Here is a 25,896-nt window from a genome sequence, read left to right on the forward strand (position 1 = left end):
AGCATTTGTCACCTTATTCTTGTACTCAGTGTTTTCAATACTGAAGTTTAGACCATCAAGCTAGGGTTCTCTCATTCAACAAATGCTCTTAAATTTAATATCATGTATTGCCTCTTTTCCAACCTTTCAGGCATAAACTCTACTTTTGGTTTTGATATCATGTTATTTATTTTGTTTTGTGATTACCCCTCCTACTAGCCAGTCATTTCTGCCAGGCATTTGAGGGTGCTCTTCTCTGTTTCTTCCCTCCCTCCCTCAGAGTATTTAAGAATGTGGCAGCTGCAGTATTTTCTGTTCGCCAGGCCCCCACATGCCTGGGCAGTCAAGTGGAGGGGAAGGATAGTTCCCAGTCATCACAGTCAAGAAACTTTACATAGGAATATGGGTAACACCCTATAGAACGTAATTTAACTTTAAAGAACGTCAAAATAAATGCATCGTGCAATAAGTACCACCTACTGACTTGTTAACACGCTTGGGAATTTGCAGTAGTGTGGGAGGTAGGCTCTAATCAGATGCTGGGCTCCCTGTCCTGGCTTAACCCTCCCTGACCCCAGGCTCCTGGGAGCAGGACCCAGCTCTCCTGACACACGCAGCCTGCCCTGTCCCAGGCATGCTGCCCGACCTGTCTGGCCGGGAGAGGGTACTTTGCAGCTGGAACCCAGATGCAAACAAACACTTGCCTCTAAGGAAGGGGTTGGCCTTTGTGAGTAGATGGAAGGTCAGTGCCCCCCATGACTCCTGAGTGTGAGCGGGCTGTGCCTATCAAAGACTCGATATCGCCGGGAGTCTGACCAATATTGTTGTAATAAAACAACTGTTCGCTGCAGACCGCAGCCCAGACTTCCCTCTTGTCATCTAGTCTACTGATCAGGGTCCCATGGAATCCATTTTTAGAAAGAGACCAACAGCACTCATGAAGTTCAGCAGCTTATTTATCGAATTCTTAGAATTTCAGAGTTTGCGGCGTGTTGCTCAGAAATTGTCCTCTAACTGAAACTTTCAAAGAGAAGCCAGAGTCCTTTCCCTCACTCACCTCCAAATCTGCTTATTCCTCGCCTGCACTTTCCCAGATTTCTGGCATTTGCTAATATATCCCATCACATCCGGGCTCTCCAGCTCACTCTGACTCTTTGAAGAATGCTACGGACTGAGATCAAGAAAGGGAAAGGACCCAGTGTGTTTGGGGGCAGGGACCTGAGGCCCTGTTATCCCCTGCATGTCCCCACTGGTAGCAGTGTGAGGGCACTGTGGGCCATCGAGGAACTTATCCTGAATGTGAGATCTTATGCCTTCTCCCCTCCCGGTACATTAGGAGCTGGGGACAGTGATGGCTTCACACAGGAGCTGAGGAGTCTGAGTAAAGGGTCCAATCACCTTACTCAGCCTTCTTCTCTCTCTCAGATCTTTTGGAATTTAAAGAGTATTTTCAAGGACCTACTGTTAAAAAGCTACACTGTTATAAAAGCGGGGCACCTGGGTGTTTCAGTCAGTTTAACACCTGACTTCGGCTCAGGTCATGATCTCGTGGTTTGTGAGTTCAAGCCCTGTGTTGGGCTCTGTGCTGACGGCTCAGNCCCTTCTCCACTCATTGTTCTGTCTCTTTCTCTCAAGAATAAATAAAACATTTAAAAAATGTTTTTTTAAATAATAAAAATAAAAAGCTACACGGCTAACATTTTAGGTCAATGGTTCTCATCTTTAGATGGGTTCCTCGCTGTTCTGCCACAGATTTTGAGTGCTGGCCTCAGGATGTATGGATTTTCTATAGGAGTCTGTGGAGAATCCCACAGGGGACATACATGTATACAGTGGCATGGTGGGCACAATTGACCACACTATTTTTAAAGTGTTTCTTCCTGGGGCACCTGGGTGTCCAAGTCAGTTGGTTAAGCATCTGGCTCTTGATTTTGGCTCAGGTCATAACCTCAAGGTTCATGGGATGGAGTCCCATGTAGGGCTTTGTGCTGGTGGCGGGGCGGGGTGCAGGGTGGTCCTGCTTGGACTTTTCTCTCTCCCTCTCTCTCTGCCCTTCCCCCACTTGAGCACGCACACTCTCAAAATAAATAAACACTTAAAAAATAAAAAATGTTTCTTCTTTTTCGTGGACTGCACCCCACAGAGGTGTGTGTGTTTCCCACACTCTGTACGACGGCTTGATGGTCCTCAGCATCAGTGCCATCAGGCGCTGAGCGTACCTGCTGTTTCCCCTCATGAGTTTTTACTTTACCTCCTTATGCCTTGTCTTAAAATCCAGTCTTTTTAGAATTAAAAATAATCTATTGTTATTATAAAATTAGTCATGTACATCTTAGAAAGAATATTGGTAAATAAAACACTATTTGACCTTCCAAAAATTAGTACTGTTAATTCCTTACTATTTATCCTTCTAGATGCCTGTGTGTGCACATGTGCACTTTTATTTAATGAGCTATGCTAATTTGCTATTTGTAACATTAAGTTAATACTAGCTACCCTTTCAGGTCAATAAGAGTTTGTCCTGTCTTTAACTTATACCCCACTTTCTAGTTTCTCAGAATGTCCCCCCGATTGTCCTAACCAGGATCCTGTCCAGGCTCATGCATCACATTTGGCCAGTATATCCCTTGAGTCTCTTTTATTTTAGCAGTTAAAGGATCTTTTCATGATTCTAGACTTAATAAAGAGACACGATCAATTAACTGTCCTGAAGAATGTCCCACATTCTGGATTTTTTGCTTCCTTTCTTGTTATCTTCCAACTTGTGCCTCTAGTCCCTCAGTTTCCTTTCAGTTGGCAGCTAAATTTAAAGGTTTGCTGTATTTAGGTGAAACTTTTTGGCTAACATACACGTCTTGGGAATTGTGCAAATGGGCTAATTTGGCTGGTGCTGAGGGTTTGCAAAAAAGCAGACTTCTGGTAGCAAAATCAACTTAAAATGGCCCCTTTGCAGTCAAGTATTATTATAAAAGTGATGTTAAACCTATTCTTGTATACTATTTTTCTTGTCTTCAGTCACCCTGCTGTTGGCTCATGCCCTTCCAATGACGCTCACTGTGCCATGTTGATCAGACTGGCAAGTTTCCTTCTCCACAGCACTTCACGAGCAAATGAGAACAACAGGCAACATTAACAAGCCTGGGCCACACTAGGTGCTTTGGTCGCTTTTGCAGCAGACATATTGCTTAGTCCCGGTTACCCCAAAGGGAACTGGGCTCATGCTGGTCCTAGGCTGCCCAGTTCCGAGCCTGAGCACCAAGGCTCACCCAGCTGTGGATCTGCTTCCTTTACTCTCTTTGCTGCCTTCTACGGGTTCTGTTTTTATCGCTTTCATTTCTGTGTATACATGTGTGATCTGTCACAAATTAATTTTGTTTGGGTGGATACCTGGAATAAATCCAGGTCCCCTCTCTGTTCCTTTCTATTTTCTACTACCTGCTTCCCTATCCGAGATTGCTGTGGAATCACACAGAGTAACTAACAGAGTGCCCTTTGATCAGCCTTTGTCACGCTTGCCTGTGATGAGCCTTTGTCATCTAATGTTTGTGCTCTTTTCAGAATAACACAGGGTTTCTGAGTTCCTACCTTTCTCATTTTAATAAGACTAGCAGGTGTTTCTCATTGCCATGTGTAGCAACATGGATGGACCTTGAGGGCGTTATGCTGAGCGAAATAAGTCAGGCAGAGAAGGACAAATATCATATGTTTGCACGTATAGGANGCATTGTAGAAGCCCTAATTCTAGTTTTGATTTATGTAGGCTCCGAATGGGCCATGCAGACACATCTGAGGTCTAGCAAGTGTTTCCCATTGGAAGGGATGATGCCAGCACACACTGAGTGGGGCTCCCTGCCATTCCCTTCCTCCACAAATATTGACGTTGTTTGAGAATGCTGTCTCTGTCCCCCTTGCCCTTGCCCTCCCCCTGCTACTGACTGGCTTTGTAGTAAACTATGACCAATAATCTACAGTCAGAGTGCTACTGAAAACTGGGACCATGCCCTGAAACTGGGACCATCTCATACCTTCAGCCTAAAGGTGGGCACAGGAGAGGAGCCTAAGAAAATCTCTTCCATGTTCCTTCCTCGAGGCCTCCTCACACTGTTTTGTGCCTGTCTGCTAGCCTGTGGTTTTTAAACTTGGGTAGGAAGAAAAAATGTTGAGTGATCTCTACGTTGTTAGGACATCTCTAATTCCTCTCTATAATGGAAGTATTGAGACACGACTATGTGCTGAGAAAGTTGAGTGCCAGTAGTTTTAAGCTAAGCCAGTAAATAGGCAGAGTAAAGTAAGGTCATGAGCAGGGTTCACAAGGTTCCCTTGACCTCAGGGTCCATGGTCTTAAGTAGTGTGGCGGGTAGGTATTCATTATGTTCTTGTTATGCTTAACAAATTGCCAATTTNCTGTGATAGGTTATTCAGGTATAGACTTTTGAAATAGCCACATCACACTTAGAATTTCACATTTGTGTGGCATTAACTTATAGTTTATTATATTCTAGGTATATAAATTGAAAGCAAAAACACTCCCTGGATAACAATGACCATATTTTTCAATCTAAAACTAAAGGATAATGGATAAATGATTTTCACACACCTTCTAGGCATAAGGGACAGTTTGTGAGGGATGCCTGAGTGGCTCAGTCAGTTAAGCATCCAACATGACTTCAACATGACTTTGGCTCAGGTCATGGTCTCACAGTTTGTGAGTTTGAGCCCCATGTGGGGCTCTATGTCTCAGTCTCTCTCCCCCTCACCTTCTCCCCCTCCCTCCCCCTCCGTTTGTGCTCTTGCTCGTTCACTCTCAGTTTATGCTATAAAGCTTATATCCCTAGATGTTTATATTTAGAGGGTATTTTAATGGTTTATATGAACACTAAGACATAATATCTGAATTTTGCATGTGCTGGAATATCTGGAATGTGTAGCCAACATGCAGTACAGGTTCCAAATGTACTAAAAACAAATTAGTACATACTTCCAGATGCTGTTGGCCAAGCTCTTTTTTCCACCATTATCCCAAATGATAGCAAAATGTCCTCAGTTAATGCATCATGGTTTTGGAACATTAATTTGGGGGGGGGGGTAGACACAGTATTCCAAATGAAGTATCTAATTCCTTTTAAGCATGCATCAAATTTATCCTGTAATTATCCTTTTTCTCTTCATCTCTACTTTTGGTGAGGCTGGACTAGGGTGACCAGATATCCTGAGTCTTTGCCATGATCAGAATTGTTAGCCCTCACTCCCATAAAAGTCATTCAGTATTGAAAATTGTTCAGGGGTGCCTGTGTAGCTAAGTCGGTTAAGCAACTGACTCTTGATTTCAGATCAGGTCATGATCTCAGGGTTCAAGCCTTGTGTTGGCTTCATTCTGACAGTGTGGAGCCTGCTTGGGATATTCTCTCTCTGCCTTTCTCCCTCCCCCCTCTCCCCTTCTCCCTTTCCCCCTCCCTCCTTTCACTCCCGTCCCATCCCCTCCCTTTCTCCCCCTTTGCTCCTCCCCTCCTCTCTCTCAAAATAAATAAACTTAAAAAAATTGTTGACATAACTTGATCATTTGTACCTCTGCCTTCATTAAGCAGCTTAAGTCCCCATGTTTTTAGAAATTTCTTCCTTAGAATAGTCTTGACCTTGTAATGAATTTTTCAACAGTAATCAACAATCATTGAGTACATGATATGCCCAGAGTTGGGCAAGATACCAGGGCTACAAAGAGAGCTTGTTAGGTTCCCTGCCTGCAAGTCTTAGGTGATAGAGTGGGGAGAAGGTGGTCAGTCAAGGTCAGTCGGGCCACAGTAAATCTATGTGGGCAGTGTTAGGATAACACAAGCGTGCAGAGTTCTGGAACCCCATCAGCAGATCATGGAACCCAGACTTTGGGAGGCCAAGGAAAAGTGTGCTAGATACTGTAATATTTAGGCTGATAATTGAAGAAGGGCTTAACGAAGCAATCAGACAAGAGAATTAAATTGGTAACACATCATCTGGAGAGTCCCAGAGCTGACAGGCTTATTTTTTTCACCGAGAAGCTGCATTACAGTGTAGCATTTAAAAACAGATTCCATCATCAGGATAGCTGGGTTTTGTCTTCCCTCCCTCTCCCTCTCCCTGTCTCTCTCTCTTTCTCACTCTAACATGTCACCTATATTGTCAACTCTTCCAAAAATTTTCCCTACTGTTAAGAAATATTCTTTGACGAGCTAGAACACTCATTTTTATCTATCTAGCAAATTCCACCTTGACTGTAAACTAAAACTGATGGAGAATTTATTTTCTGCTTTCTGGGTTATTGCCCTTTTAACTGGCAGATGAATGATCAGTGAGTTTCCAGGAGCTGGTACATTTATCCAGTCTTTCAGTCTCTTAATGAGGGATTCTCATATAAAGTCTGTACCCTCACAGAAAGGAAGTGAGCATGCTAAATGAAAAGTTGATTAAGTTATTGGAGATTGTTTTGACCATGTTCTTTTTTAAAATTTGGACTCCCAAGGTTTCATATTCAAAGACTTAAAGAAGGGAGGTTTATGCATAAAATATGAATGAGTGCTTGAAACATTTATATTAAAATTGGGAACAATTAATTTTAATAATATTTGCCATACATCGGCTGTTACAAAGGCAGCAAACTATAGCCCCACAGAAAAAGAGAACTTTAACTCCCTGAAATTTTATCTGTTTTACCTCAGCATTTAAAAATTTTATTTTTTAAAAGAGTCTTTTTTAATGTTTGTTTATTTTTGAGAGAGGGAGAATGAGCAGGGGAGGAGCAGAGAGAGAGGGAGACACAGAGTCTGAAGCAGGCTCCAGGCTCTGAGCTGTCAGCACAGAGCCTGACACGGGGCTTGAACCCACTAACTGTGACCAACTAAGCCACCCTGGTTCCCCCCTCAGCAATTTTTAAATTAACTAACTCTTACTTGGTTCTTTATCATATTTTCCAAGATTTTTATTTATCCTCTGCAGTTAAGGACTTGTGATTTGTCTTGGAATGTGGAGACAAACAGAAAATACTTTGGTTTTACATTTGTTTACTTGAAAGAATCATGATTTATTGTTTTTGTAAAAAAATAAAGATTTTCTTTAAAAAGTGACACTAGAAAAATAAAAGGAATAAAAATCATTCAGAAATAATCATCATTAATATGTATCAGACATTATTCTAGAGATCTATGGATTTCTGTAGTAAGAGAATGAGAAGGATTAAAAGGATAAATAAAATGTGTGCCATATTCTATGATACCCTTTAAGAGATTTCATTTTACTTGAACAGAATAAAAGTGAAGTGAAACTAAAATGATTGGTGAACTTGATAAGTATTTTTTCCAAAATAAGAAATTAATTATCAGAAGATTCTTCTAAAGTTGAGAAAAATTAGAGAAAATTCTGAAATTATAATCATTTAAAATATCTAATTTTTATGGATTTTTTATTTTTTAATGTTTATTTTTGAGAGAGAGAGTGTGAGTGGGGAAGGGGCAGAGAGAGAGGGAGACACAGAAGCTTCCAAAGGAAGCTCCAGGTCTACTTGGTTTTTTAATTAAAAAATATATTTTATGTGGAAACTAATTTGACAATAAACTATTTGTAAAAAAAAATATATATATATACAGTGAATTCTCACCATTGGGGAATATAGAGCAAGATCTCTCATAGGTCTTTGGTTTCCCAGTCACTGGTGATACATAATTTTAGGTGGATATTTTCATCATCCTGCTTTTATTTATTTTTGAATGAGAGCACGCGCATACATGTGTGGGGTAGGGGCAGAGAGAGAGAATCTTAAACAGCCTTCACGCTCAGAGTGCGGGGCTCGATCCCATGACCCTAGAGTGCGGGGCTCGATCCCATGACCCTAGGATCATGTTGAGCTGAAATCAAGAGTCGGCTGCTCAACAGACTGAGCCACCCAGACGCCCTGCTTTTATACAAATGTACATTAGAAACATATCTAGCAAAATGGTAATGACACAGAGGTTTTCATTTTTCATGTAAGTGAAGAGTGAGCCACTTTAAATAAAACATACAGTAAGCAGTAGTGTAGATAATATGCAGATAGGGCAAAAAAACTGTGAGAATGATGTACAAACGACTGAAGTTTCAGTAATGTGAGAATGTAGCAGACACAGATAAGGCAAAAATTGCACAAAGATGCAATAGGAGAATATTAAAATCTGAAACCTATTTAAATCATGCTTATTCCAAACTTGGATTTTCCCCTATTAAAATCTACGTATGTCGGGGCGCCTGGGTGGCTTAGTCGGTTAAGNCCACCCCACAGGCTATTCTGGATGGCAAACAAACTGGAAACATGATAAGATTAACTTTTATTCTACCTACTTCATTTTTTATAAAGCAAATTATTTACAAATGAGTGCGGTTTTTTCCCTTAACAAATAATTTTTCGGCACACCAGTGACTGTGCTTGCCAAAGTATGCATGTGTTTGAGAAACCGTGATCTCACAACTGGTTGGGGTTGTCTCCTAGAATCCCTTGAATTCTTGAAATCCCTGGGAATGTGCTTTGGGGACTGTTTTTCTTCCTGACCTAATAATATCTCATTTTCTCTTTAACACATACAGACTGTTGGGCGGGAGCTGCTGCTCCATTTAATTGAACATCTCGTAACCAATGATGGAAAAGACGTTGAAATCACGAAGTTAATCAACAGTACCCGGATACACTTCCTGCCTTCAATGAACCCAGATGGATTTGAAGCTGTTGTAAAGCCTGACTGTTTTTACAGTATTGGAAGGTAAGGATGGGCTAGTCTATTCAAAACAAAACAGCAGGGGTGCCTGGGTGGCTTAGTTGGTTAAGTGTCCAACTCTAAATATTTTTTTAATGTCTTTTATTTATTTTTGAGAGTCAGAGAGAGACAGCGTGACCAGGGGAGGGTCAGAGAGAGGGAGACACAGAATCTGAAGTATGCCCCAGGCTCTGAGCTGGGCTGAAACCCACGAACCGTGAGATCATGACCTGAGCTGAAGTCGGATGGTTAACCGACTGAGCCACCCAGGCGCCCCAGGTGTCCCAATTCTAGATTTCAGCTCAGGTTATGATCTCATGGTTCATGGGTTTGAACCCCACATCAGGCTCCATGCTGGGAATGTGGAGCTGCTTGGGATTCTCTCTCCCTCTCTCTGCCCCTTCCCCTCTCTAAGTAAATAAATAAACTTAATAAATAAATAAGTAAAGTAAGTTAAGTAAGTAAAACAAGGCCCCCATCAGATCGTAGCCTATGGCCTTGTTAGTGAACCAGCTCATAGCCTGTGTCATGTCATTGCCATGTTGGAAACTCATCAGGCTACCACTGCTTTGAGGATGAAAAGTAATGTCCTGAAAAAGGCTGTTTCACTCCTGTGCCTGCCCTACTGCTCACCCCGCTCACCCCGTTCCAGCTGCTCAGAGTCCCCTCCATCCCCAGGAATGACCTTTCTCGCCTCAGGCACTGGGCACACCTCATTTCCCACTCCTCACCCCTCACACTGCTAATCAATGTTTCCTTAAACACTCTCTCCCTGACCTATCCTATGTTTAGTCCTCTGTTCACATCAACTGCCACTTTACCTTCATAGCACAAATTTTAAAGTCTTATTTCTATTTTTTTATTTTTTTTAATGTTTATTTAATTTTGAAAGAGAGAGAGAGACAGAATGCAAGTGGGGAGGGACAGAGAGAGAGGGGAAGACAGAATCCAAAGCAGGCTCCAGGCTCCAAGGTGTCAGCATAGAGCCTGATGCAGGGCTCGAACTCCTGAACAGTGAGATCAAGACCTGAGCTGAAGTAGGTGGCCCAGCGACTGAGCTACACAGGTGCCCCTAAGGTCTGATTTCTAGTTGAATGTCTGTCTCCTCAGAAATCTGTAAGCTACCCGGGGGCGGGAATCCTGTCACCAGCATTCCTCACTGTTTAAGTCCCCAGGGCCTAGCTAGGCCTTCAGTAATCACCAGTTGGTTTATGAAGCCAGTACAAGAACTAACCAAAGAAGAGGGAGTCTTGTAGTATTTCTCATTTAAACAGTTTACTTGGTTGCCCTCTGCCTCAGGAAATTTAGAATTTCTCAGATGTCTAGTATACATTTATATTTGTGCAAACATTTGTTTGCTTTTACCAAAAATCTCACCACTTGATTACACTCAACTTTAGGTTTTTCTAGCATATTTAAACATGGCCAGTCTAGAAATAGATTTGTATAGAGTAGTATGTTCCTGTTGTTTCTGTTAGCAATTGCTATTAAACAAAACTATCCCCAAATTTAGCGACTTAACCCTTTTTTATTTACTCTCAATTCTATAAGTTAGGACTTTGGACAAGACCGAGCAAGGCTGGCCCATCTCTGTGCCATGATGTCTGGAGCTTCAGCTGGGTGGGGCGGAGACAGCTAGACTGGGACATGTCTGGAGTCTCGATCCTGACTGTCATCTGGGTTTCTCATTTCTCCACACGGACTGTTCACGTGGCTAATATCGGAGTCACAGGGTTCCCTAAGGGAGTGTTCCCAGAGCAAAACCCCTGGAACACAAACACTTATCAAACCTCTGCTTACATCCTAATAGCTACTACCGCACTGGCGAGAGCACGTCACACGGGAGGGGACCGCAGGTTAGGTGAATGCCAGGTGTGGTTCATACCGTCCCCGGCCCTACACTCACATTTGGAAAAACACCTGATGCTCAAACCGGAGGTTCACACGTTGCAGGACTCTGCTTCCTCACATGCCATCAATAAACCCTAAACTACTCTTTTCTTTTAAAGGGAAAACAGTAACTACTATGACCTGAATAGAAACTTCCCAGATGCTTTTGAATTTAATAACGTGTCCAGGCAGCCTGAAACTGCGGCCGTCATGGAGTGGCTGAAAACGGAGACGTTCGTCCTCTCTGCCAACCTCCATGGCGGTGCTCTGGTGGCCAGTTACCCGTTTGACAATGGTGTTCCAGGTAAGCCGACACGGGCCCAGCTCTGGCTTCCTGAGCCCAGAGTAGAGCTGCGTACTCCGTGTCTGGAGGGGACAGGTCTTCTCGCGCTTGCCGCCCCTGCCGGGGTCAAAGGGCCTCCGTGTCTCCTCGCTGAGCCGTCCTTCCCACAGTCTCTACGCCGTAGATGGGCAGGGCGGCTGAGCTGGCCCTGACAGCATTATTTGAGATTCACTGGACAAACAATAAAGTTGGGTTAGAATACCCCACGAGGGGAAACATAACTGAAAGAAAATAAAACCAGAACAACTGACCTTTCTTTGCTTGCTAATCACATGAGTGGGGATTGCTGACTTGCTGACTCCTTTTAAGACTCTGTGGGTTAAGGTATGTATGGGGAACTTAAAATAGGACAGTGGTTTTATTTAACCCCCATGGTAGATTTATTATTTATTTAATTATTTAAATTTATTTATTTAAATTTATTTTCTGTAAGAAAAGTTTACTGCCCTCCAGAAATTAGCAAGAGGGACTAAGAGGGTACTTAACTAAGAGGGTACTTAACTTTTAAGCTGATGGAGGAGGCATCTGAATATGGCTATGGTGTATATGTGTGCTCCCTAAACATGAGGAACAAGAGCAGAGGGAGCACTCGTGGAAGCGGGTGGGCTTCCTCTAGGGAAGGAGAGCCTTTCTGTGTGACAGGATGGCGCATTTCCTGATGGGGCACCGTGTGTTTCCACCTACTCTGCCACCAACCGAAAGGCCTTGGTTTGTTTTTCACACACAGCAACTGGGACGTTATACTCCCATAGCATAACCCCTGATGACGATGTTTTTCAATACCTTGCACATACCTATGCTTCAAGAAATCCCACCATGAAGAAAGGAGATCAGTGTAAAAATAAAATGAACTTTCCTAATGGAATCACAAATGGCTACTCTTGGTATCCGCTCAAAGGTAAGTTTCTCCTTATTGACTTCCTCCCGACGTGCCAGCTGGTTTTTGTGGACCCCAGCAGTTGTCGAAGTTTGTTGGGCACGGTGCGCTCCCTTCAGTTGTGTCTCTGTCAGCTAATGTCACAAAAGCAGTGGGGGGTGACTGACTGACTGAGTGATGCTCAGATACTTGTTTAGCATTTACCTCCTATGAGCCAGGAACTGTGCCAAGAAAGATGGACAGAACACAGACCCTACCCTCAGGTCTAATAGAGAAGAGCAACATGCAAATAAATAATTGTGGTGGCAATGTAATTAGAATAAAGAGAGATTTAGAAAAGGCACAAGGTACCCCAGAGGTGTGCTGCAAAGCCACGGTGCAGTAGGGGATAGAGAAGACCTTGGAGAAGTGCTTACGTGGCATCTAACAGGGACAGCGGCTGATCCAGCTAATGACGGCCACGCACCAGTGGGATCCAGATATTGCCAGATCTTCCGGTTTGTAAAAGAAGCTGAGCATTTATGTGAAATATCATGATCTTAAAGCCGTTTTGCAAGCTAAACAAAAGTGCTTTTCCAGCTGGGTATGGGGGTGAGGGCGTGCTTCCATGTTTCTGCCCTTGGAACAGGGGGGCCATGTGGGGATCACGGGAGGGGGGGGTGTTCTTGTGAAAAGGAAGAATGGGAGCAGAAGGCCGGGGTGTAAGAGAACTCACGAGTCGGGGGCCTGTGAGAACAGGAGGGACCTAGGGCGGAAGCGCCAGAGGGGAGACCGGGGACTGGAAGGGGGTCTCGTTGCCTCAGTGGAGAATGCTCCCTTTGAGACCTACCTCTAGCAGGCTGTTGGCCGTATTTCGGCACATAGGCCACTTTCCCGGTCGTCACTTGGATACGCAGACTATCAAGGAGACTGGCACAAGCTGGTACTTCTGTGTCTCTCTGCCAGCTTTCCAGGTGATGTGAATTAGCACAGACCATGGCTGTAAGCAGCAGGGTGAGACGCCGCTGCACCCCGCCTCTCTCTCTCTGTTCAAGGTACAGCCCCACCCCTCCCCTCAAGCCTAGTCCCTGCTTAGCACTCTCCTAGGGGGGAGAGGGCCCCCTCCTGCCCAGTGGCAGAGCGGTCCTTCACGTGCATGGTCTGTCAGCTTCCAGACACATCCAGATGTGCGGGAAGTTAGCTGGGAACCTGATGTCGCTGTTGGAAATTGTTCCCCAGTGTCCCTGTGTGTAAGCTGTGTATCCTGAGGGAAAAGCAGGCAGAGCCAGTGACTTTGAGGAGCATAGAACAAAGCATTCTGGCTCAGCCTGGACATTTTGTCCACCGGGCCTGGCCTGCCTTTCCGCAGCTGCACACACTCCCCGCATAAGATGCTCACCCCTGCATGCTTTGTATACCTGTTTTGCCATTTAAATTCTTTCTGTGTGAGAGCTGTCCAGCCAAGGCCTTCTGTTTTGTTTCTCTCATCCTTTTTTGTTTTCGATTTCTTGGTGAGAATGAGCTCAGAGAGAAATATAAAACTTAGAAGGTAAGTAAAGGATATAGAAAGGACAGAGAAATTCTTTCTGCTAGAATCTAGTCGTACATAGATAATAATCTAATATTTTGATATATTTTGACTATTTTCTTATTTATGAGATTTTTTTTTTTCTAATTTGGTACTTCCCAAATACCCTGATGGAATCGAGAATTTTATTAGGCAGATATCAAGTTATTCAACAATAAATTGAAATCTGGCAGAAAGTTCTTCCTTCAAAGTGACCATATTTCAAAAATCCAAGATGCCACCAGTTGTAAAATACACTGTACCACCAAGGAAGAAAACTGTTTCTGGCCAAACTCATGCCACAATGATGATTTTTAGCCATCAAATTTAAGACACCTCCAATTCAGAGATTTCAAAATACGAAAATTTTGCATCTTAGAAGATATGAAATATGACTGTAACCCTTTGAAAATAGGGTCTTCAGAGGTAAGAACTAGAAAGTGAGCACAGGCGATGGCAGCCCCAGAAGCAAGGGGGCCTGGGTCCCCTCTCTCCTGAGAGCTAGCACGGCAGCCCTTCTTTTACCCCCCGAAGCAGTTTTGTGTCATGAGTGAGAGCGCCTGCGCTCTGGGCTCCACACTCACCGGCGTGTCATGCACTGTATGTGATTGTGTCCTCGTCTGCAAAATACAGGAGACAGACTCTTCAAACGGTGCCTGGTAATAGTGAACACTCACTAAGCATCAGCCACTATTATTCCTCGAAATAAGTATACTTAGCTTATGTGTGTATTTATGTATTAGAAGTATCACTCTGTTTAAAATGTGATTCACAGAAGAAATGTACGTTGATGAATCCTTTTTTTGTAATGTATGATTGGAAAAAAAACAGGCTGACCCTTCCCCTCGGTTGATTTTGACACACAGTTGAATCTTAGCTCTGATCCAGTTATCCATATGGGAATATGTAGGATTGCCTGTTCATGCCTGGGTGACAAAATGGTGGGCCATGATTTTATTTGCTAATATGTCAAGTTCATCTTTTCCTGTTTACATGTACTTTCTTTGCAAGTGTCTGATTCAGTTGTCCCCAAGGTACAGGATCCTTGACTCCATTCCAATTTTAGACCTTAAAAAATAAAATATGCTTGTGTTTAGGTGGAATGCAAGATTACAACTATGTCTGGGCCCAGTGTTTTGAAATTACGTTGGAGCTGTCATGCTGTAAATATCCTCATGAGGAGAAGCTTCCATTCTTCTGGAATAAAAACAAAGCCTCATTGATTGAATATATAAAACAAGTGCACCTAGGTTTGTAAGATTTTTCTTATAATTCCTCTTGAGAAAATGCATGCCCCTGATTGTTTTCTCAGTACAGCCTCATTTTCAGTGCCGGAACTAATGATGAAGAATTTTCTCTGCATGAATATTTGCAGCATATGAGACATACAGTGCTTGTCAATTCACGTGAGAGAGAGCATGAGGTATGTCACGTTACCATGGGGGTATGAAATCCCCAGTACTTCACATTTTACATGTTGAATGACCTAGAAACTTGGCAAGAGATTCAGTAAAACAGGTTATTACTCTGTTACATCATCACCCATTTAGAAATTGCCAAGTTTGCTCGTCACTTGTCACACAATAGTCATAGATCCAGAGAACCCTGGACATGCCATTTTGCATTTTTTTCTAGTCCTGGGCTGGTGACCTGGCACCATTAGCTTCAGACCCCTCACACCCTGCAATTCTGCCAAATGAGCTGGTCCTGGGAACCTTCCCAGTCTAGTCTGGTTTTTGACAGCTGTCTAGCCTTTAGCATAGATGGACAGACTAAATGTGGCAAGGGTGTTAGTTCTCAAACATGTACAGCAGACTTGCTGGAGGGTCTGTTAAAACACAGATTACCACGCTCTGTCCCCAGAGTTTGATTTAGTGCCTCTTGACTGAGTAATCTTTCCCAAGGAGATGCTGCTGGTGCCGGTTCAGAGTCCTTGCTTTAAAAACCACTGTACTAGAGAAACACGGTGCTTGTGATGGTGATGGAAGGAAATTTATTGAACCGACTGTCTCTTTTTGGGTGGAGTGGGGAAGGCTCTTCTGCATTGCCTGAATTTAGTTTTCTGCATCCAGTATGGCTTGGGGGGAAGAAACCGATCAAAAATTGGCACAATAGTTATGCTGCTACATCAAGTCCAAGTAGAAGGTGTGAAGTTTGAAGAGGTTTGCCCCATAGACCTGCTATATAATTGCACAATTGCGGGAGTTTTCTGCATGCTTCACACCAAAGCTTTCCACGTGCTAAAGAGATGGAGGCTGCTGAGGAAGAGAAGAATCACTGGGGGTACAAGGGCTGAGTGCAAGGACAATTAAGGGCTTGCCTTGGGCCCATATCCCTAAAATGGATACCCCTCCCCTTTCATATGTCTATTCCCAACACCACCCCCCCACACACACACACACAAGTGTACAAAGATCATTGGTGAATTCACAGGGCTGTGTCTAACGCGCTGAGACATTTATGAAGTAGGCTGATTCTCTGTGATAAAGGGTATTAAAAAAGTTATTAGCATTTATTTAGATTATTGGGTCCTTTTTCACATCAGGCTGTGTTTGGAATATTCTGATATTTCACCACTAGATTTTCCTCACAAGACACATAATAATTTAGCCTTTCTACTGTATTTCTACCTTTGGTGTGTTCCTTTGCCTATTGTAAAATTTCTCCATCAGCATCAACATGGGAGTGCAGCTGGACATGGAATATGCTCCACATAACTGCACTATTTTTGGAATTTCAATCTAGCATAAAGGTTATTTGCCAAGAACTGAATTTGGCCTAATAATGCCAATGAGGGAGCTTTATAAACTGTTACTTAACATGCAAACTATAGCANCACTATTTTTGGAATTTCAATCTAGCATAAAGGTTATTGGCCTAATAATGCCAATGAGGGAGCTTTATAAACTGTTACTTAACATGCAAACTATAGCATGATGATTCTGAATTTGGAGGGCTTACAAGTCCATTTACATTAGGTTTTATAGGAATATTTATCTGCCTGTCCCTTTAATCAGGTATGCACAACCTAGTTAAAAATATTTATAAGCACACCAACCCTGCCCCCTTGTGGTTTAAGACAGAGGCAGGCATTTTTTTTTCCTTCTAATTTAATAATGAAACCCCTTTTTCAAAATACTGACAGTGTGGTTATTTTTACTGGATGGAAAAGTTCTCTCACTTTTGGTGTGCAGTAGGAAACCAAAGAATATCTTTGCTTAGGGGTGATGGGAGCAAACACCTTAGGGGTATTGCTGGGGTTTAAGGAAAGTACTGGTATTTGTCAAGCTGTGTTGCATTCACTGGCTTAGCTTCACCACTTGCTAAGATGCCTCTGAGACTTTGGTCTGAAAGTCTCTGGCCTACCTTATCTGGGAAGGAAAGGCCTCCTGCACCAATGGAAGGGCCTAGAAGGTGGTACATATCACCCCCATTTTACAGGTGATGAAACAGTCCTAGGAGCTGGGATTTACACTGAGACCTGACTGGGTTCTTTGTCATACAAAGCTGTGATGACTGGTACATATCTTTATTTACCTAATGTGTCAAAGGACTTCCAGAGTCCTCTGGGCTGGATGGAAATATCTCTTCACGAATAATGCCACTGATACCCAACGAATAAATACATAATCAGGCTACTAAATGATGACTGATGCTTGTGGCTGAGTACTACCTAAGGATCAAAAGGATACATACCAAGTAGTAGGAGTAAATATAAATGAAACTTTTAGAAGAGGTAAAAGAACAAATTACATGAAAATTGAGGTTACATAGCTGATATCTTTTGAAAATACTAGAAGGAAATACTAGAAGAAAAATACATTTAGTAATTCCTTCTCTGGGGGCCGGGAGGGAATGAAGAGTCAAGAATTAGAAAACAAAGTAAAAGGTAACTTAGGTCAACCAGAAGTTTGTTTAATGTTTGAGACAAAGAGAAGTTTGCTAAATGTCAAAACTTTTACATTTCATTTTAAACTTTTTTGAAGGAAACTAGTACGTGCTTCATATTTTTCTGCTCTAGTAAATAATTACAAAGTATAATAGTTGGGGGATAGTTCAGGGTCATTTTTTCATTGCAGCATCTTATAATCATTAAGATGATTTGTCACTAAGTGAGCAAACTAGAAGGTGAAAAATAACATTTAAAATGAGAAGAGTCTCTTTTTCAAAATAAATAAACTTGAGGGAGAGAGAGAGAAGCCCAAGCAGGCTCTGCACAGCAGTACTGAGCCTGACTCTGGGCTCCATCTCATGAACCGTGAGACCGCGACCTAAGCCGAAACCAAGAGTTGGATGCCCAATTGAGCCACCTCTAAAATGAGATGAGTTTTAAAATATAAGTGGCCTTTTGTTAACTGTACTCCTGAAATTTTAAAGGGAGGAGTGTGGTAGGTTCGGTCTGGGCTCTGGGAACTAGTGTGGATTTACAGCCAGGCTGTATCACTTAGCTGTATGAGCTTAAGGTTATTTAATAATCCAAAGCCTCATCTGTAAAATTGTGATAATATTGCCTACCTCATGGACTTGATGTGATGATTCAAAGGGAAGCACTTTGCCATAGAACCTGAAATAGACTAACTGGTCACGAAATGGTCACTCCTTTTGTTAGTAATAAGACACCATCAATCAGTTCCATGATTCCAAGCAATCTTATGATTATAATTGTTTCTCATGCAGTTTGACCATGTGATAAAACTATTGAGTCCCTTGCATAGGTAAGTTTCTTACCGTAAATACACTGGCATTTTAAAAAAGATTTTTAAAGTAATCTCTACACCCAACTTGTGATGCCAAGATCAAGAGTCACATGTTCCACTGACTGAGCCAGCCCGAGACCTCCCCACACTGCTTTTTGTAAATACAGGGGCATTTTTTTAGTTTATGATTTGATGGAATCCACTGAGGGCAATGTTACAGTAGTTTGATGACCAAGTAGATAACCTGGAAAGGAATGGGCTTAGATTGTCATCTCTGTTTTCTCATTTTGATAATATGTGCTATTAATGGAGTATTTGGCAACAGATGTAGTCTGACTGTATTTTAAGTTACATCAAAAATAATAAGGTTACTGAGTTCTGGTTCAAGATGGCAATGTAGGAGGATCCTGAACTCCTCTCCTCCCACAGACACACCGAATCTATAGCTACATATAGGGCAGTTTCCTCTGAAAGAAGTCCAAAAACTACCTGAGCCATTCCTACACATATATTGCAATGAGTAGGAGAGGTTGAGACACGATCTTGCCATACACCCCCATTCCTGGTGCAGCGACCCACATCAGAAACGAACTTAGAACTCCAAGCTTCTCCCTGAGTCACAAAAGGTTTGAACCCCATGTTTAAGAGCTACACCAAAGAGACAATCCCTCAAAACATTTAGCTTTGAGAGCCATGGGACTTGCATCCACAGGACCCTCAAGGCTGTAGTGAACTTAAAGGAGTCCCACAGATTCAGCTGGCTACCTGCCAGGGCTTAGTGCAGAGCCCACCAATTGAAAGATGCTCAGTTTTTTTGTGAAAGAGGCCTATTTGCTGGTCTTAAAGCTTTGGCCTAAGGAGCAGACATCTACATTTAACACACATCTGTGGGTCTACTGAAATACTCTCCTAAGATGGAGGCTGGCAGACACCATCTTTGCGCCCTCCCTCCCCCCAGGTCACAAGTGTCTTCCAAAAAGGAGTTTGTGCAAGCGTCTGGTACTCTTGGTAGTTCTGGTAGCCAGTGGATTTGTGTTCATGGGCTCAACAGGATACTAGCAAACACATACTTCTTAACTGGCTACCACCCCAGGGCTCAGTGTAAAGGAAGCAGGGAGACACACCGCATCTTCCCCTGAAAGAGGTTTATTTGCATACTTTAAAAGCCTCTGCCTGAGGGTCTTCCAATCACCCTCAATCTAGGTACTGACAGGTCTTGGCCCAACGTCAGCTACTGGGATCTACTAAGAATAAACGAAGCTGCTTAGACAAACACGAAGGTTTGAGAAACAACCAAGATCTAGGGCAGAGTTGAATTATAAGGTTCATCCACAAAAGACCACTCCTCCAAGACTGGAAGAGGTGACCGTGTTACCCACTGTACAGAAATCAACACAGAGTCCAAGAAAATGAAGAAACAGAGCAATAGGTTTCAAACAAAAGATTGGGGCAGCTTATCAGTTGAGCATCCAACTCTTAATTTTGGCTCAGGCCATGATCCCTGGGTCATAGATGGAGTCCCATGTCAGAGCATGCAGCCTGCTTAAGGTTCTCTCACTCCTCCTCTGCCCCAGTCCCCCCCAAAAGAGGAGGTAATACTCTGAAATTCATTTTACAAGGCCTGCATTGCCCTGTTAGCAACACCAATGACACAAGAAAATTACAAGCCAATATACCTGATAAACACAGATGCAAAAATCCTCAACAAAGTATTAGCAAACCAACTTCAACAATACATTCAAAAGACCTTGATCAAGTGATTTATTCCAGCGATGCAAAGATGGCTCAACATCCACAAATCAATCAACATGATATATACCACATTAACAAAATGAGAGATAAAAATATCCCAGTAGACGAAGAAAAAAACATTTTTAATTTGACATCCATTTAGAAAAACTCAACAAAATGGGTATAGAGGGGAAGTACCTTAACCTAATAGGAGCCATTTATGAAAGGCCTGCAGCTAACCTCATACTCAACAGTGAAAGTTTTTCTTCTAAGATCAGGAACAAGATAAGAACACGTCTCCCACCACTTTTTTTTTCAGCATAGTACTGGAAGTCCAGAGCAGTTTGGCAAGAAAAAAAGTATGCAAAACAGAAAAAAGGTAAAATTGTCACTATTTGCAAGTTACATGATACTATATATAGAAAACCCTAAGAACTCTATCAAAAAACTGTTTGAACTAATAAATTCATTCAAGTTTCAGGATACAAAATCAATACACAAAAACCTGTTGTTTCTAGAGACTAATAACAAACTATTAGGAGAAATTAAGAAAACGATCCCATTTACAACTGCATTATTAACAAGAGTAAAACACCTAGGAATAAATTTCACCACGGAGGTTTAAGACTCGTACATAGAAAAATACAAACCTTTGATAAAAGAAATTGAAAGCACAAATAAATGAAGAGACAACCCATGCTCATAGATTAGAAGAATTAATATTGTTAAAATGTCTATACAACTCAAAGCAATCTACACATTCAGTGCAATCCCTATCAAAGTTCTAAGAGTGTTTTTCACAGAAAGAATAAACAATCCTAAAATTTGTATTCATTCACAAAAGACCCCAAATAGCCACCTAAGAACAAAACTGCCTGATTTCAAACTATACTTCAAAGCTATAGTAAACAAAACAGTAGGATATTGGCATAAAAACAGACACATACATCAATTGAGCAGAATAGAGAGCCCACAAATAAGCTTAGGCGCATGTGGTCAATTCATTTAGGTCAAAGGAGACAAGAATACACATGGGAAAGAATAGTCTCTTCAATAAATGGTGCAGGGAAAACTGGACCACTATCTTATACCATATACAAAAATTAACTCAGAATGGATTAAAAACCTGAATATACAACTTGAAATCATAAAGCCCTTAGAGGTGGTAAGCTCCTTGACATCAGTCTTGGCAACTTTTTTTTTTATTTGATACCAAAAAGCAAAGGCAACAAGAAAAAATAAGAACAGGTGGGACTACATCAAGCTAAAAAGCTCTGCAGAGCAAAGAAAAGTATCAATAAAATGAAAAAGGCAACCTACCGAATGGAAGAAAATATTTGCAAATCATATATCTGATAAGTTGTTAATAGCCAAAATATATAAGGGACTCCTACAATGATCCAACTTAAATGATCCAACCAAATGATCCAACTTAAAAATCAAGCAAGGATCTAAGGAGACATTTTTCCAAAGACAACGTGCAGGTACATGAAAAAGTGCTCAAGATTGCTAATCATTAGGGAAATACAAGTCAAAATCACAATGAGACACCAACTCACACCTGTCAGAATAGCTAAAAATAAACACAAGAAACACGTGTTGACGGGGATGTGAAGAGAGAACCCTTGTGCACTGTTGCTGGGAATGTAAACTGGTTCAGTCACTGTGGAGAACACTGTGGAGGTTCCTCAAGTTAACAAAGAGCTACACAGTATGGTCCAACAATTCTACTTCTGAGTACTTCTCCAAAGGAAATTAAACACTAACTTGAAAACATATCTGCACTCCCACATTCACTGCAGCATAATTTGCAATAGCCAAGACGTGGGAGCAATGTTAAAGGTCTAATGATGATCAGATAAAGAAAATGTGGTACATATACATACCACTTTTTCTTCATACAAAAAAAGAAAAAAAATCCAGCCATCTGTAACAACATGGATGGGCCTTGTGGGCATCGTGCTGAGTGAAAGACAGAGAAAGGTCAGACAAGGACAAATAGCATATGATCACTTTTATGTAGAATTAAAAAAAAAAAAACAAACCCAGACACCTGGCTGGCTCGCTCATTGGAGTGTGTGACTCTTGATCTCAGGAGTGTGAGTTTGAGCCCCACATATGGTGTAGAGATTGCTTAAAAATAAAAATCTTTAAAAACACAACAAACAAAAAGTAACTCGTACTGATTTGTAGAGAACGGATTGGTAGTTGCCAGAGGCACGGACTGGGTGGCTGAAATGGGTAAAGAAGTATAACTTCCAGTTATAAATCCTGGGGATATAATGTATAGCACAGTGTATACAGTTAATAATACTGTATTGTAGATTTGAAATTTGCTGAGAGTAAATCTTAAAAGCTCTCATCACAAGAAAAAATTTTGAATCATATTAACTAGATATGTTGTGATCATTTCACAAATAAATCATGTTATACACCTGAATCTAATGTTATGTGACAATTATATCTCAACTTTTTGAAAAAGTTTACTTCCCTTAAATACTTCATTGTTATTATCAAAACAGCTTAATAAATATTGGGCATATTTTTCTTAAACACCTACAAGAATTTTTTCGTATGTCATAAAACACGGTATTAACATTTGATGCTCTTTTTGTCTTGCAGGTGTAAAGGGTCAAGTTTTTGATCAGAATGGAACTCCATTACCCAATGTAATTGTAGAAGTCCAAAACAGAAAACATATCTGCCCTTACAGAACCAACATATTTGGAGAGTATTATCTCCTTCTCTTGCCTGGGTCCTACATAATAAATGTAAGTATACAGCCCTAGTTATTGCTATTAAAACATTTTAGAACTTGCAGTACTTACCCAGAAGGAATCTGAAATAAGTCTGTAAAGTCCCAGAAGCAGATACATTAGGACAGAAGGAAAGGACACCATCAGATGTGGCATTTGGCAAGGAGTGAGAGGGGGTGAGAGTGATGGGAACAAACAAAAAAGATCCTGTTTTTCCCCAGCTGGCAGTGTTTTTAATAGAAGCCAAGTCCTATTTCTTTTGGTACCTTTTATGATAAAAGATGAAATGAACCTTATTAATAATGATAATTAAACAATGTAGCCAAAGTACTTCCAAGCTTCATGGAATACCATTTTAACACCCATTTCATAAAACATAATTTCTGCTATTAAGTGGATTGGGACACAGATTCCTTAGAATTCATTACAAATAAAATTTGATCCACAGACATATTTTGCAGCCCTTTCATAAGCAAATGATGGTGAGTTACAAACTATGCAAGTAAAGTTCCAGGTTTAAATCTATTAAGATGTTTGAGTCATTTCTTCCTAGAGGGAGGCTTGGACTAATTTGAGCACAAACAGGTTTATGTGAATAAATTAAATGAAGTACCTGATTTAGTTGACCAGATTGTGTCTGTTCCTCTTTGATTTGACTTTCTCTAAGAAAGATTCTCCAGATTCTTCTGTTTGGCTTAGTGGGTCTGATGCCAGCTGTGGCAGTCCTTCTGCACAGAATGACTCCTGGGGGAAAAAGTCATCTATTCTGTAGTAAAAACTGGCTTTGTATTTTGTAAAGGTGAAATAACGAAACACATGTTTTTCAGTTCAATTCAGAGAACTTCTGAATCCTATAGTAGGTTATCCCCACAGTGCGTAGCAGTGGGGGCTCATCAACTGGTAATCATCTTTGTAAGAATGTCTCCTAGAACCGGAAAGACCTCAATTCACTGTGAATCTTTGTCTTAAAAGGTCCTTTATATGCCTGTTACACTGACATTTCCATTCTATGATAAGGGGAGGAGAGTTCCTTGTAATGAATCTAAATTATTTTTATGTAATCCCCCAAATAAGTCACACTTATAAAGTTATGAATTGTTCATTTCCACTTAGACTAATGTAGTACCTGTTGGCTTTAGCTACTGGTTCTGGGATAAGAGTGGAAGGCAAGATTTTGGAAGCAGAAATGAATGACTAAAATATACGTTAGTGCCTAATAAATGACTTTCCCCATTCTATCCCCTCTCTGCTGTATATAAGTATTTCTTAGTGGACATGGTTTATAGTTAGGTTAGCATTTGTCCTATTTTTTCTGATTTCTTCTACCAAAAAAATAAATCTAGCTTAAGATTCAAACTTGTGGAGAAAACCAGGTAAAATCAAAGCTTTTTGAGGAAAGAATAAACTTGTACACTTAGGTCAGCTGCAAGGAAAATGAAATTGAGAAAATTCCACTTATGAATAATCTCGTTACCCAATCAGGATATCGAGTACAGACCTGGGACAAAGGGAAACCATTAACTCTTTACCTTTGCTCTCTATAAAAATGATGGGGATACAGTCTATGGCTTTCTTCTCCTGCCTTACATCTTCAAATAAAGGACCTGGCTTTATTTCACTTTGTAATTCTTGGGACAACAGCATTAGCAACTGTGGTCCCTACCAACAGGCACTGGACAGCTCATTCAGCAAGCAGGACTGAAGCTGTTACCAGCTGGGGAGGCCCGGCAGACGGTTACACGTGTTTCATAAAGGGTACATTTTAGAAACAGACATCCGTGTTTTTAGTGCTGGCCCCATGAAACATATGAAATCACTCAGATAATTGTTCCTTGTTTCCTCTCAGGTTACAGTCCCTGGGCATGATCCGTACCTCACAAAGGTGGTTATTCCAGAAAATTCCCAGAACTTCAGTGCTCTTAAAAAGGATATTTTACTTCCATTCAGAGGGCACCTGGATTCTCTCCTAGTATCATATCCTTCATGCTCTGAGACTCCTCTATATAGTGATTTGCCACGCGATTCAGCTGCAACAAAGCCTGGTCTGTTCTTATTTTTAGTGACTGTCTTTCACGTATTTGTCAAATAAACCAAAATGTGAAACATAACTCCCATCACCACCTGGAATCAGGGATTACTCATGCCAGGTTACTGCAACTCTCAGCTCCCTCTGTGGGACCTTGACTGAATAAACTCCACAGTCCTTCCTAAGAAGAGAAATGGTTGTTTCCAAATCACAGCAAACTATGTGTGGTGATAACAAAAGGAATGACATAGTCTTGATGAATGGAAGACGCCTACCTTTCAAGTACTGTCCACTGATGCTCAATCTTGAAGTTGTCTTAGAAAGTTGTAAGCAAAACTTGAGAATCAAGACATAAGTTGCTGCAAGAAAAAAATGGAGCTAATTTTGTATACAGAGAGCCAGATGAATATAAACAATGAAGATGCACATTCATTGATTGCTTACTATATATAAAACCTTGTGAATGCTAGATGTGAGGATATATAGTAAGTGCCAAATATGATTAATTCTCAGCACATGGAGAAATGATAGCACTGGAAATATTTCATTTCACAGATGTTCTGAGGAAATAGGAGAGAACATCGGCAAAGCTGTCTCAGTGGCCCACAAAACCAGGGCCTGATGGGATCACAAGGTTGTATCTAAAGAACCCCAAAATAACAGGTCAGTTAAGTGTCCCTGCCTTTCTGCACTCAGATGCCCCATCAGATATGCTGATGACCCCCAAATGTGTAAGTCCAGCCTCTTGCCAGAGCTTCAAACTCAAGTCCAACTTCCTGCTGTACATAACCACCTGGATATGACCCACAGGTACCTCAAACACACATAGAAATCACACATATTTTTTCTCCCTAGAGCTGCTCTTCCTCCTGTATTTGTCTCAATTACTGGTACCACCAGATTAGAAACCTGAGACTCCTTGATAGTTTCTTCTCCCNCCAAAATATAGCAACTCTGTAAGCAGGTGTCCAAGTGCTGTGTATTGCTCATGGAATGCAAGTTGCCTTGGTCTGTAAATTGAAAGTTCNATATAGCAACTCTGTAAGCAGGTGTCTAAGTGCTGTGTATTGCTCATGGAATGCAAGTTGCCTTGGTCTGTAAATTGAAAGTTCTATAGGATCTGAAAATGAAACTACACTGGGTGGGCTTGGTATGTGAATGGATGGGAGACACACGGACATTTAGGAGCTATTCCTGTGCCATCCTTATTCACATGCACACAATCATACTTGTTAATCTAAACAGAATTTGTAGTCTTTTTATCACTTATAAAATCTGGTAATAACTTGAATATCTGGATC

The 25,896-nt window shown here is 41.4% G+C and overlaps 1 protein-coding gene across 2 annotated transcripts in view; it reads left to right on the forward strand.

The window, feature by feature from the left end:
- CPM (carboxypeptidase M) overlaps positions 1 to 25,529 on the forward strand; it is a 93,534-nt gene extending 68,005 nt beyond the window's left edge. For both annotated transcript variants that reach the window (XM_077775240.1, XM_077775239.1), the window contains exons 4-9: positions 8,563 to 8,735; positions 10,739 to 10,923; positions 11,690 to 11,860; positions 14,483 to 14,635; positions 22,436 to 22,584; positions 24,416 to 25,529. In XM_077775240.1, coding sequence (XP_077631366.1) covers positions 8,563 to 8,735; positions 10,739 to 10,923; positions 11,690 to 11,860; positions 14,483 to 14,635; positions 22,436 to 22,584; positions 24,416 to 24,658 — 1,074 coding nt within the window. In that variant the 3' untranslated portion in view covers positions 24,659 to 25,529. The remainder of the gene's footprint in view (positions 1 to 8,562; positions 8,736 to 10,738; positions 10,924 to 11,689; positions 11,861 to 14,482; positions 14,636 to 22,435; positions 22,585 to 24,415) is intronic.
- The last annotated feature ends 367 nt before the right edge of the window (positions 25,530 to 25,896 follow it).

The sequence above is a fragment of the Crocuta crocuta genome, unplaced genomic scaffold (assembly GCF_008692635.1).
Source record: "Crocuta crocuta isolate KB4526 unplaced genomic scaffold, BGI_CrCroc_1.0 scaffold97, whole genome shotgun sequence".
NCBI classification, from domain to species: Eukaryota; Metazoa; Chordata; class Mammalia; order Carnivora; family Hyaenidae; genus Crocuta; species Crocuta crocuta.